Below are 14,061 nucleotides of genomic sequence, written 5' to 3' on the forward strand. Positions count from 1 at the left end.
TGGTGCCGGACTGGTCTCATGCCTCCTGGTGTCTCGAAGGGAGGTCAAGGTCTAGAAGGGTTCGTCTTGAATCAGGTCACGCTCTTGGTCTGGTTTCAACATGCTCAACACTCAATCTTTGCATTTCTAGCTCACGCTCTCCAGTCGACTCCAGAGGGAGAGGCAACAGTGCTAGACCCCCGTCATGTGGATGGGAGCAGCCGCCCGCTATGGAGAAGGCTGCAGCCATGTCTCCACGTGATGCCTCCCAAATAAAACCAAAGCCACCTCCAGACTCATGCCCCAGTGCATCAGTCTCTATGCAAAACCTGGAGAGTGGAGATCTGTTCAGTCCCAGGAGGAAGCCGGCTCTGCCAAGTGGTCGTTTGAGGACTGGGGTTTGAACCAGGAAGCTTGCTTCAAGGACTAGGTTTCCCTCATCTTCCTTCATACTCGTGCCCAACACCTCCTAAGAGACAGCTTTACTTATCTCTAGAAAAACAGCACTGGATCGGTCATTGCAGCCTCTCCACATTTGGACACTTCTCTTGGCTCTGTTGGGCAGCTTGGAGCCCAGTGGTTGACATAATTGACCCTTTGGGGAGCTGGAAGAGAAGCAGCCAGGGGCCGGAGGCAGGGGAAGGAGCCATAGGGTCCCAGGATGGCGTCCAATGGCACGACCTCTTCCTTTTGTCTGGACCCTGCTGCACTGAAGATCACCGTCAGCGTGGTCCTCACCCTCTTCATCCTCGTCACCATTGCCGGCAATGTAGTCGTCTGCCTGGCGGTGGGCTTGAACCGCCGGCTCCGCAGTCTGACCAACTGCTTCATCGTGTCCTTGGCCATCACTGACCTACTCCTCGGCCTCCTGGTGCTGCCCTTTTCGGCCTTCCACCAGCTGTCCTGCAGGTGGAGCTTCGGCAAGGTCTTCTGCAATATCTATACCAGCCTAGATGTCATGCTCTGCACGGCCTCCATTCTCAACCTCTTCATGATCAGCCTCGACCGGTACTGCGCCGTCACTGATCCCCTACGCTACCCCACGCTGGTCACCCCTGTCCGTGTCACCATCTCCCTGGTCTTAATTTGGGTCATCTCCATCACCCTATCCTTCCTGTCTATCCACCTGGGATGGAACAGCAGAACTGAGACCAGCAGTGCCAATCACACCATCCCCAAGTGCAAAGTCCAGGTCAACTTGGTGTATGGCCTGGTGGATGGACTGGTCACCTTCTACCTGCCTCTGCTGGTCATGTGCATCACCTACTACCGCATCTTCAAGATCGCGTGGGATCAGGCCAAGAGGATCCATAACGTCGGCTCCTGGAGGGCAGCCACCATCAGGGAACACAAAGCCACAGTGACCCTGGCAGCCGTGATGGGGGCCTTCATCGTCTGCTGGTTCCCCTACTTCACCGTCTTTGTTTACCGTGGGCTAAAAGGGGATAATGCCATCAACGAGACCTTCGAAGCCGTGGTTCTGTGGCTGGGCTATGCCAACTCAGCCCTGAACCCCATCCTGTACGCCGCTCTGAATAGAGACTTCCGCACAGCGTACCAGCGGCTCTTCTGCTGCAGCCCCTCCGACCACAGCACCCACAGAACTTCTCTGAAGTCCAACAGCTCTCAGCCGACGAGGATTCCAAGCCGAGGACCCAGGTGGCAGGAAGAGAGGTCCCTGAGGCTCCAGGTGTGGAGTGGGACAGAGGTCACGGCCCCCCAGGGAGCCACAGACAGGTAACTTCCCCGGCAGCTTGTGTGTGGGACGGGGCACAGGGACGGGGTCCCACTCTTGGTAACAGCTGTTCATGAGGTGCTGCTTTGGCTGTTATGTGCTGGGAATTCTTCATGAGCACTTGGCAGACCTCGTGTTATTCCATCCTCCCAAACAAGCCCCTGAGGTAGAACTTTTTACCTCCATTTTTAAAAGGAGTAAGTCAAATCGCAGAGAACCTGGCCAGGGCCACACAGCTGGGATCTGGATAGAGCTCCCCTGACTCAGAACTGGTGGACCTTTTTTCTAGCTACCTTGTCCTTAAAATCATGAGTCCTAAGTTTGAGGTCCAACTCGGCCACTTAGTTAATGGTCATAAGTGTTCACCTAAATCTGCCAGGACGGCCCTCAAATGGCCATGGAATAATGCTGCTGCCTGGGGGTTAAATCAGAGACCCCACTCAGCCCACCGTCACTGAGCACCTTTTATGCATCAGCTCTTACTTTGGGGGTGCTCAAGTGGAAGGAGAAAGAGGACTGGCCAAGGTGGGAAGGCAAAGCCTTGAAAGCCAGGCTTGGATATTGTACTATAGGTCTTAGGGGAAGATGCAAGGATTAGAAGCAAGGATGGGTATAACCCATGCATCTGTCTACTTTGGAAAGAGGGCTCTGGTTGTCCCCTAAGACATGGACCAGAAGAATGAGATGGGGACAGCAGTGAAGGGGGGATGTGGTACTGGTCCATGAGAGAGAAGAGAACAGAGCAAAATCTAGGAGGCTATTAAAACATAGTCTTGTAGACCATTGGATGTCCGGGATGCAGGAGAGGCAAGAGAGAGGATGCCCCAGGACTCCACCCCCGAGAGGTACCCAGGCTGAAAAGATAAACAGGATCAGAATGACACTGAGATCAATTCACTGCTGACAAAGCCCATGCAAGGTATTAAGGGGTACCTCACCAAAGACTTGAGTGGCCTGAGGAAGCTCACACATGGAGAGAAGGTTTATAGGTCTGAGCAAGGTCTATCTAGCTGTCGAGAGGAATAAATGAAAGGATGCTGATAGAACATCTGGCACATACAAATGCTCAATAAATGTCACTTTCCTTTGTCTTCCCACAGACCATGCCTTTGCCCCCCAGAATGCTGGTCTGTGTGACTGACTCATCCATCCATCCATTCATTCATTCATTCACAAACATCTGTCAACTTCCTGTCACATGCCAGGAACAGTGCTGAGCGCCAGGGATGTAGAAGTGACATTGTGGCACCTGTTTTGATGGACAGGTATGGCAAGTCAACTGTACAGCCTCGGTCTCAGCTCTGTGGCTTGAGCAAGTCTCTGCCCCTCTTGCGCCTCAGTTTCCTCATCTTGTAGAACGTGGGGTCTGTCCTCAAGCAGCCTGCCCAGAGCCACCTGAAGCACACATGTTCTAAGGGGCACCAACAGGCTCTATGACCCCCGGTAGGATACTTGTCCTCTCTCGACCTTTGAGCATCAGACTTGAGAAAAGCTTGCATGGACTCTGCACGCTCACGCCCTCTGGGTGCTGGTCCCTGTGGAGCATTGTGGGGGTGAAACTGCCCAACTGGAACCCTCGGCCTTGTGTCCCTCTGGTCCTTGCAGGAACCAGGTGTGGAGGGTCCCGCCATAGACTTTGGTCCTGGGCCCTCCACCCGTCCCCTGCTATCCTTATGGAACAAGCTTCATTGCTCCTGCAACCAGCCTCCTCCAGGCCTCCCTGCCTCTAGACTCTCCCTCTCAAATCCATCCTCCAAGCCACCTAAAGGCATCTCTCCAAAATGCAGACGGGGAAGCTTCCACATCTGGCCTTGAGAGATAAGATGACCCTGTCCTCCCACACTGCCTCATTCAGGAAGCAGACTCTGGTACAAAGCAAATTTAGTTCACAAAACAAACAAAGGACAAAGCACGGGGTGTGGACTCTAGAGAAGGCTGTTGACCCTGTTCATTCTGTTGCCATCCCACTTCCTACTGCTCTTACCTGTGGGACCCGGGTTAATAGGCTGCCTCTACCCCCAATCCTTAGGGAGCCACGCAGCAGGCACTCACCAGCAATGGCCAGGCCTCACTGAACACCCACTAGGTACCAGTGTTAGGTTTGCCGCTATTTCTATGTATTCATCTTTCTGTGACGGCATCTCATCCCCACCCCTGTACGAGGTGCTAGGGTACAAAGGGAAATAAAGCCAGCCCCCCATCTCATGCCACCACCTGTCTGGTTGAGGAACAGACTGGCCACGGTTCAGAGCAGGGTGCCCAGGCTTGAAATCCAGTGCGCAGGGCAGCCAGAGGAGGCAGCACCTGGCCCAGAGAGCCCATCCCCGGGAGCAGACCTCTGAGCTGAGCCTCAAATGCGGAGGGGAGAGACCCGTTCCTCCAGGGTGGCACGCTGGGGCAGGGAGCGTCCACCTCCTCTTCTGATCATCACAGCCACCCTGGCCACCAAGGCCAGCGGAGAGGCCGTGCCTGCCTGGGTCACACACAGCAGCTGCGGAGCAGAGGGGTCCAGCAGAGAAGGATGGGGAACCAGCTGAAGGGCCTCATACTATGGTTGGGGGCATGGGGATCCAGGAAGCCAGGAACAGCCTGAGTTTGATTTTCCAGTAGAGGCTGCCAGGGCGACTGGGGACTTGGGTGGCCCTCCATAAGGTTGGCTTCTAGCTTCCCTGATGACCAATAGTGTGTCCTTCCTGCTTCCCATCTGGGAACAAAACCCAGCATTGGCCTGACAGAGAGCCCTTATCCCTGCCAAGGGGCCAGGTGTCTGCCCTTGGTTGGTGATGGCGGAGGTTGTAGGGGGTTCGGGCGGGGGGCGGCACAGTCGCGCAAGGGGAGACTCCAGGAGACAGTGGCTGAGCTGTCTGGTCCTCCCTGCCCTGAGGCCAGCCAGCAGCCATCTCGCCAGCAGGATGCTCTGTCTGCCCCTTCCCGATCCCATTGTCCACCCTTACCCCGCCCTTCGTCACCTCCACCCTTCTCTGATCCCAGCTCCCCAACCTCACCCCTTCTGCTCCACCAACCCTGCTCAGTAACCCCCACTGCTTCTACTGAATACAGGCCTGCATTCGTTTCCAAGGTGGGGCTGCCATAACAAATGACGGTGAACTTGGTGACCGGAAACGAGACAGATTTCTTTTCTTACAGTTTGGGAGATCAAGATGTTGGTAGGGCTGCTTCGTTCTGGAGGCTTCAGAGGAGAATCCGTCTCCTTTGCCTTTTCCGGCTTCTGGGGGCCACCCGCACTCCTTGGCTTGTGGCCCCTTGCTCACATCATGCTGACCTCTCGCCTCCACGGTCACATCTCCTTCCCCTCTTCGGTAGCCAAATCTCCCTCTGCCTCCTTCTTTTAATAAGGGCACTTGTGATTCCATTTAGGGCCCACTGGGATAATCCCGGATAACCTCCCCATCCCAAAGTCCTTAACTTAATCACATCTGCAAAGTCCTTTTTGCCATATAAGATAACTTTCTCAGGTTCCAGCAATGAGGATGTAGGTGTCTGGGGTCCACGTTCAGCTACCACAAGTCCCAGCTCCCCGGCTTAGCACTAGAGACCCTTCATGATTTGGTCCCTGACCACCTCCTGACACCATCCCCAGGCCCACACGCCCACCCTCCAGCCCCTTCTGCCCCCACCGAAACAAACCACTCAGAGTTCATTCATTCACAAGCACTCACCAAGAATTTGCTACATGCCAGCACTGTTGGGGGTGTAGTGGGGAGCCACGCAGAGGCCCTCCTCCCAGAGGGATGTTATTCTAGGGCAGTGGTTCTCAAAACGTGGGCCCCCAGCCAGCAGCAGTCTTCTGGGAGCAAAGTAGCTGACGTCAGGCCACACAGCCTCATCCATCCGTGGCAGAGCTAGGATTCCAGCCCAAGCCCATCTGACCCCAAAGCCAGGCTCTTTCCATGAGGAAATGCTGAATGGACTTGAATTTAGCCCAGGCTCTGAGTGCTACTCCCATAGACAGCAGATGGGGAAACTAAGACCCAGGGAGGCAAGTGACCTGAGGCCCAGAGCAAGCTGGGGTTGGGGCAGGGAGCAGACCCTGTATCTCTGGACCCCTGCCCAGGGCTCTTGGGTCTTTCCCCATACACTCCCTTGCCCTGCGTAATCTCCCCCAGGCAGGGAGAGAAGACTCCTGGGCACCAGCTGTCTCTCTCCGGGGCAGGCGGGCACTTCCTCCTCTCTGCAGAGGCCCTGTGCTTGCGGCTGTCACCCTCCCAGGGGCTGGAGTTTGAGCTCAGGAAGAAGAGGCACAAAGGGAGGCCAGGAGCCACAGGTGACCCCTGCTGCCAGCTCTCTCCCCTCACAGGCCTCTTGCCAGCAATGCCAGGGCCCGCCCTCCTTCTGCTGCCAGTGAGAGAGCGTTTCATCCAGCTGGGAATGGGCCTCTGCTCTGCCCTTCTGGTGCTCTTGGACTATGATACAGAGCTCTTATCCTGACCAACAAGGCCCTGCCCTGGCCGACTCTCCACTGCCCTAACTCCTCCTCTGAGCCCCTCGGTCCTGTCCCCAGGCCACGCTTAGTCCCATCCCACGCACCCTACTCTCAGCCCAAGGCAGTCTTCTTACCCGTCTTGGGACATCCTGTCTGTTCTGTGTCTGCTCCCCAAGACCGCAAGCTCCCTGAGGGCAGGCTCACATCTCTGTTGGTCCCTGTCCAACACCTAGCACAGTGCCTGGCACAGGGCGCCCAGTAATATTTGTTGAATGAATAAGTGAATGAATGAATGCGTGAATATCTCATTCTAGGTCCCCAAGAGCCCTGAGAAGTGACTAATACCACCAGTCGCTTTAGAGATCGGGGAACCAAGTCTCGAAATGCCAAGCTCCAGGAACACAGTGGGAACTCAGAAATTCCTGGTTCCCTTTTCTAACTTTGACATCACCGTGGGCCTCCCGCCAAGTAGTGACGTCAGCAGCGGGCCTCACAGAGGGATCCACCAGCCGCTCTAAATCATAGAGTCTGCGGGTGGAAAGACTCACACCCCTCACCCTGCCTCCCAGGAAAGATGAAGGGATCCCGGAGTTGGGGTAGGAATCCAGACTTCAGACAACCTGGAAGCGGTCCATTGCGTCTCCACGCCATGTCCCCATTTGGCCAGAGTCTGGGGGCTGGGGGAGGGCTGCAGTTCCCTTAGCAGTAAAAAGGTTACATGACTGATGTACACACACTTCTTAAGAAGGAGGGAGCTTTGCTCAGAAAGGAAGCTTTGCATAATTTACCCTTTCAAGAGCCCAGACTTGTTTATTTGTATCATTTGGGTCCTGAAATAGTCTTAACATTTTGGCACATTGATTCCAGCATCTCCTAAGGGGCCTTTCTGAGCACTCTTTGCAGAGGCGCCCAGAGCAGCTGGTCCCCCTCCCTTCTCCCCCACCCCTACCCCCAGCCCCCGCCCTACCCCCAGCTAAGGGGCCCTGGCTGCCCCCTGCACACTGGCATCCTGCTGGCTGCTGCTTTGTCACCTCTGCCCTCTGTGCCTGGCTTGGTCACACCACAAGGCTCCTGGGGTGTCTTCCTGCCTCTGTGTGGAAGTTAGGGAGCCCGGTATGAGCCCTGGTCCCCCGCTAGTTAGGGGTTGGGTGATGTTAGACAAGTCATTGACAGTGTGAGCTGAAGTTTCCTTACCTATAAAACTATGATAATTATCAGACCTACTTTGCAGAATTGTGAGAATAAAATGGAGTCAGGGATACAGGCACTTAGCACAGTTCCTGGCAGGTGGCAGGTGCTTCAACAGACCGAACAGACATGAATTCTCCTCCTTTGCCATCCGTCTCTTTCTCTTTTTCTTTCTTTTCATTTTGTCTCTTTTCTGTCATTTTCTCTCTTTCTTTCCTATAACAGTTTTATTGAGATATACTTCACATGCTATACGATTCACTCATGTCAAGTGTACAGTTCACTGGTTTTTGGTCTGTTCACAGAGCTGTGCAACCATCACCACAATCAATTTTAGAACATTTTCATTGCCCCAAAGGAACCCTGTAGCCTTCAGCTATCAACCTCCCGATCCCTGCATTCCCCAGACAACCACAAATCTACTTTCTATCTCTATACGTGTGCTTATTCTGGACATTTCAGATAATCCGTGTGGTTTTTTTTTTTTTTTTTTTTTTTTTTTTTTGCGGTACGCGGGCCTCTCACTGCTGTGGCCTCTCCCGTTGCGGAGCACAGGCTCCAGACGCGCAGGCTCAGCGGCTATGGCTCACGGGCCCAGCCGCTCCGCGGCATGTGGGATCTTCCCGGACCGGGGCACGAACCCGTGTCCCCTGCATCAGCAGGCGGACTCTCAACCACTGCGCCACCGGGGAAGCCCCAATCCGCGTGCTTTCTTGCCTGGTTGTTTCACTTAGCATAAGGCTGTTGAGGTTCTTTCTTTATTTTCTGTCTGTTCTTCCTTCCTTTCCTTTTTCTGTTCTGTTTTGTGTTTTCTTTCCCTCCCTTCCCCCATTCCCTTCTGTGTCCATGGTCCCGTTTCTCCTTCACCGAGGTCTTGGGCTTTATGGAAGCTCTTGGCAGTTGGTAGGCCCTTGGGGAGGGGGCCGGGAGGCTGCATCCTGGATCCACAGGCGGCCCACGTTCCTACCTCCCGCCTGGGTGGGCTCGGAAAGGCCGTTCTCAGGCCTGCAGGGCCGGCGCTTCTACACAGCTGCGGGCAGAACAGCGGGCTGCAACAAGGTATTAACCCTTTTCATCTTCTGTCTCTTCAGAGAGTTTGGGGAGTGAGACCCCCTTCCCAGCCCTGGAGAGGAAATCATGGGAAGAGCAGAGGGAGAGGAGGTGGGAAGCCTTTTACAACCTCAAAAGTCAAGGAGAATAAATCGTGGCCCCTCCCAGGAGTCACTTGAAAGGTAGAGAACCCCTCCTTTACCTCCCTGGTGATTGTGCCTTTGAAGCGAGCTGGAGGCCCCGTCAGTGCCCCACCAGCCTCCTTCCCTCCCTGGCTTTGCACAGACCCCTGCCTCAGCCCTTTCCCCACCTTCCCTTCTGGCTCCTTGTGCCGCAGATCTGACAGGACTGCTATGAAGCTGCCTTCCCAGGGGCTGTGAAGGGGAGGGAAGGGGAGCCATGCCTTCGGGGGCGCTGCTAGTAGCTTTGTACCCATGAGAAAAAGGTGAACACTCTAGGTGAACAAATTAAGAGAAAGCCCTTTCTCCAGGGGACCCAGCCCCAGGCCACGCAGCTTGGCAAGCAGAAAGAGGTCTGGATTTCAGCCCCCATGCTCTTGTGCAGAGAACAGCCCGCGCAACTACAGGGAGGCCCTGCAGACCTTCCAGACCCCTGGGAGACAGCAGGGTGGAGGGCGGGGCTCTGCACGCCTCTTCTGCAAAGGGCCACGTAGTAAATAAGTTAGCTTTGCGGCGCCTATGCTCTCTGTCACCACCACTCAACCCTGGTGGCATGGCGCAAAAGCAGCCCCAGACAATACTTAAGTGAATGGGGGCGGCTGTCTTCCAATAAAACTTCATTTGTGGGCACCAAAATTGGCGTTCCATATCATTTTCACCAGTCACAAAATGTTATTCTTCTATTCACTTTTTTTTCCAAACATTTCAACACAATAGGTGGTGGGCTGAGTTTGGCCCACAGGCTATTGTCTGCCAGCCGCTGGTGCAGGGGAAAGGAAAGGGTGCCAATTCCAGCCCCAGCACTTGCCGGCTCCTTGACTTTGGGCAGGTGGCTTGCCCTTTCTGAGTCTCAGCTTGCTTAGCTGCAAAATAGGGATAAAAATACCTCCCTGTGAGGACTGTGATGAGCCCCAGCACCAATTTGTGCAAAGCTCCCGACACAGGGTAGATGCTTGTAAGGAGTAATTTTTCTTTCTTCCTTTCTTTTCCCTTTATTTCTTCCTTCCCCCCTCCCTCCTTCCCTCCCTCTCTTCCTTCCTTCCTTCCCTCCTTCCCTCCTGTGGCCCCTCTGTAAAGGAGAAGCTGAAAAGTCCATGGCAGGCTCTGTGGACTAGTGTCTCAGCTGTACCACTGAATCGCTCAGTTTGGACCCTGACCCTGAGCCTCGTGTCCCTCCTCTGAAAATGGGGGGCTTGGATCCATCTCAGGGGACCATTCCAACACTAATTATATATAAATGCTTAACAAGAGAGAGAAGTTATGCCAACCCCCAACTGTGTTTGTGTCAAAAATCTTCTGGCGAGGGCGAGGGGGAACCTGTTTCTCATACTAATGAATCTCCCTGAGTAGGCAGGCAAATTCAGTAAAACACGTCCTTGTCGCAAGCTGAGCTTTGAGTGCAGGGGTCACAGGCAGGTAGGGATGCAGATTGGGTACAGGACAGAACTCCTAGAGAGACCCAGCCTGGCAGACAGGGGACCGGGGTTTCTCACTGCCTCTGCCACTGACAGGCTGTATGGCCTTTAGAAGATCACATCCCTCTCTAAGCCCCAGTTTCCTCATCTGTCAAAGAGAGCTAAGGCTTCCATCAGATGTCACTGCTCTTAAAGAAACAGCAGTGAGTCACAGGGCTCTGTGTTGTAGGGTGATGCTGTGTTCATTAAACCTACAGCAGCTGTTTGTGGTAGTGTCAGGGGACAGGGATGGGGTGTGCCTGAGACCCAACGGGTATTTTAGGGTGACCTTTTCTTTTCTTAAGAAATTTATTTTATTTACTTTTAGTTTTGGCTGCGTTGGGTCTTCATTGAGGTGCGCGGGCTTCTCATCGCAGTGGCTTCTCTTATTGCGGAGCGCGACGCGCGGGCTTCGGTAGTTGCGGCGCACGGGCTTAGTTGCTCCGCGGCATGTGGGATCTGCCTGGGCCAGGGCTCAAACCCATGTCCCCTGCATTGGCAGGCAGATTCTCAACCACTGCGCCACCAGGGAAGCCCTAAGGTGTCCTTTTAATGCAAGGCTGAATAAATCTTTGTGTCTTCTTCTCCCGGCCTGAGGCTCCCCTGAGAAGTGAGGACCATTCCCTCCCTGCCCATCTCTGGGCAGGGAGGTGGGGGGCAGGGGAGTTTGTCCTAGTTCCCCAAAGTGGCACGTGGCTCTGCTTGTCCACATCTGATCGTGCAGAAGGCTGCAGCTTGCAGGGAGGGCCACAGGCTTTGGGACTCACAGGCGGGTGGATGAGACTCAGGCCTTCCTCATTCCAGGACTGAGCACATGCCAACGTCACCCAGGGACAGACGCTCTGGGTGGGCAGCAGGGCAATCCCCAGCACCCAGAGGATTTGGGGGAACTTCCCTTTTCCACGCTGACTTGGGAAACACAGAATATTTATAAATATTTCATCATCATTGAAATGGAACGCTGAAAGTCAAAGAGAAACTCCATTCCTGTTGCCATCTTACACAAGCCCTGAAGCCGCGCTCCGTACTCCCTTTCTGTCGCTCACGAGAGAGGTGGTCCTGATATCATGGCGACAAGAGGATCCACATATGGAGATCCTAAGCAGGTCTCTGCGTTAGGGGCTGCTGAGTCTCACTGATTCATTCACTCAGTCGTTCTTTAGTGCCCCTTCCCCGTAGGGGGTGTGTGTGGGGGCGGTAAAGGGGGTGACTAATGGATCTACGAGATGGGCTGTTAGGGTACAAACATGTGGGATAAGTGCTGGGACCTGGCAGGTATGGGGACCAAGAGGGCCCCGGGGTGGCCCAGGAATCGGGCAAAGCCTCCTGGAAGGGGTGATGGCTCAGCTGACTCCTGAGGGACAAGCGGGAGTTTTCTAAGCTGAAGGGCAGAGGTTAGAGGTGCCATCCTAGGCAGAGGAGGCTGGAAGTGGGGGAGGAAAGGAGGGACGGGGAGGGGAGAGAGGGACTGGGAATTCACAGACGATGGGAAGGTGACTGATGGGCAGGTACTTCCTTTTCTGAAACTTTGTCCCCATCTGAAAAGTAGGACTGATCATCCCAGCCCCTCCCTCCCAGGGCTGGGAAAAGGACCAAGGGCGTTAATGCTTGGCTTGGGACGGAAGCTTAGAGCAGAGCGCGGGGAGTCCGCTCAGGTGTAAGAGTCTTTGCTTCATTCTGCTGTGGATGCCCACAGGCCAGCACTTCATGGATGGTGGAGAAACGTACATTTTCCAGGTCAGGGGCTCTCAGGCACTTCCAGCTGTAAACATGGTGACTTTGGAAGTTGAACCCAGTCAATCCGAGAGTCTCTCCACTGCCCCCTCCTTCCCTCCAGGGCAAGCTAAGTTCCCGGAGGCTGTCTGGCCCCCATGGCTTCCTTCTCCATCCATGGTGCCCATGCCATGCCTGGGCCCTGGGGACACAGCTGGCCTGCTCCAGGCCTTACCTGGATTGCTAAGGAAGAGCCACACCCTCCCAAGGGCCTCGGCCTCTGCTACAGGCCCCCAAGAATTGCCCAGCAGGCAGGCCCCAAGGCCCAGCCACAAGCTAGGGCTCACTGTAGGTCTGGGAGATTTTAGGGGCCTCTTGTGCCCCATGTGAGAGCAGAGGACCTGGGGTACAGAGCTCCATGAAGCCTCCTCATGGCCATGTCTGCAGGCCCACCCACCTTGTCCTAGGAAGTAGGACACAAGCCCCTCTACTTTCAGACCCTCACCTCACCTCCAATGATCATTCTGACCCTCAAAGGAGAGGCTGGGGGCAGGGCCCACTCTAGCAGCTAACTCAGCCTCCTGCCCCAGCCTCCTCTCTGGGTGGTGGGGAACTGCTCTCACAGGCTCCTGAAAGCCAAATGCCCTTGAACTCTCTCACCATTGTTTCTGCTTCTGTTCCAAGTCACTGCCTGAATGGCAGGGGGGTGTGGCACTGGCAATGGGGACAAGCCCACTATATCTCAAATTAGTATCCTCTCCTACCCCACCAGCGACGCACCACACACCTGACACACTGGCCCACGTTCAACACCTAACTAGCCGGTGATGGTGACTAGTAACCACCACTGCCCTGGGAATGGTTGAGCCTGCTAGAGTCAGACTGCCTGATTGACCTTGGGCACGTTACCTCTCCGTGCCTCCATTTCTTCATCTGTAAATGGGGATGTTGCTAGAGAATAGATATACAGGCCCGAGAACAGTGTCGTCCACAGTAGTTCACTGGCAGGCATGGGGCTCCATGAGGAGACTCGAGACCGACTAAAATGTTCCCCTATTGTATTTTGCCCTCGTCTCGACGTCATTTTTGCTCTTATAGGTAGTCCTGTGATGAACATCTCCATGCAGAGAACATATGTTTCTTTCAAATTATTTCCCCAGAAACTGAATTTCTGGAACCGGAACTACTGGTGAAAGGAGAGGGATATTTGAGGCCTTTTATTACACTTTGCTTAATTGTTTTCTAGACTGGCTGTACAGGGGCCCACCAGCCACCTCTGAAGGCATTACTTACTGGACGCCACTCAGGGGGAGGGTCCTAGAAGGGCTGTGAGGGGGACTGACTAGGGCAGAGGTATAGCTGGCAAGGAGAAGGGGTCTCTGGCATTTAAGGATGGACAGAGGGGCAGGGAAGAGGGAGAAGAAGGAGCTAAGGAGGAACCATCAGAGAGGTGAGCCCACGTCCAGGACCTGAGCCGTTCAGAGACTACAGAGCAAATAAGTCTTCAGTCAGAAGAACTGGCATAGTGATGCCAGGAGCTGAGCCCAGGAGGCAGCGCCCGACCCACCTGGATGACCTTGGGCAAATGGCAGCCTCTCTGAGCCTCAATTTCCCATCTATGAAATGGGCGTGACCTTTCGCCTGCCTCAGAGGGGTGGGATGGAGTGAGTGATAGGACATGACTTTGAGAGTTGCCTTGGGCACTGTGGGTTCTTTTTCCGTGAGCACCCACTGGCGTGAGTGGGCAGGGTTTTGGGGGTTTCCTTCGGTTTTACAAAACATTCCAGAGTTTCAGGGAGAGGATTGGGCAAGCCAGCCAGTCTCAAATAGAGGTTACTTAGGGTTGAAGCAGCCAGGCAAGGTAAACACAAGATCTCCCTTGGGACTGGGGAGATCTGAGCATGGCCCAGAGTCCACATGCATTGGACAGGGAGGGGAGGTGGGGGCAGGGAATCTCCAGCTTTGCAGGTGGGCCAAGCTGGGCTCTTTCAATCCTCCACCACTTATTTGCTGTGCAAGTGAACTGAAGTTCTTTGGGAAGTTCAGACTTCCTCACCTGTTGGGGATAAAAATATCGTAACTCTATCATATGTATCACGTGGATATTGTGAGAGTTCAACGTTAAGTGCCTGACCCATGATCGCTCTCAACATTTTATTATTCTGCCGTCTCATTCATCAGCGAAAAGTGGGTGACACGGAGGCAAAGGAAGGGTTGAGTGGAAGTAAGCTCCACCACGCCTTCACTTCTCCTTCAAGCAGCAAGCCCGGCGTGCTATAACAATGCCCAACACTCCTCACGGGCTATGTGACCTTGGGC

At 54.5% G+C, this 14,061-nt stretch overlaps 1 protein-coding gene across 1 annotated transcript; it reads left to right on the plus strand.

The window, feature by feature from the left end:
• The first annotated feature begins 640 nt into the window (after positions 1-640).
• Positions 641-2,851, plus strand: HRH2 (histamine receptor H2). Its single transcript, XM_065875356.1, has 2 exons — positions 641-1,716; positions 2,815-2,851. The coding sequence occupies exons 1-2, from the start codon at positions 641-643 to the stop codon at positions 2,849-2,851; spliced, it is 1,113 nt and encodes a 370-aa protein (XP_065731428.1).
• The last annotated feature ends 11,210 nt before the right edge of the window (positions 2,852-14,061 follow it).

This window comes from Phocoena phocoena, chromosome 3, assembly GCF_963924675.1.
Source record: "Phocoena phocoena chromosome 3, mPhoPho1.1, whole genome shotgun sequence".
Taxonomy (NCBI): Eukaryota; Metazoa; Chordata; class Mammalia; order Artiodactyla; family Phocoenidae; genus Phocoena; species Phocoena phocoena.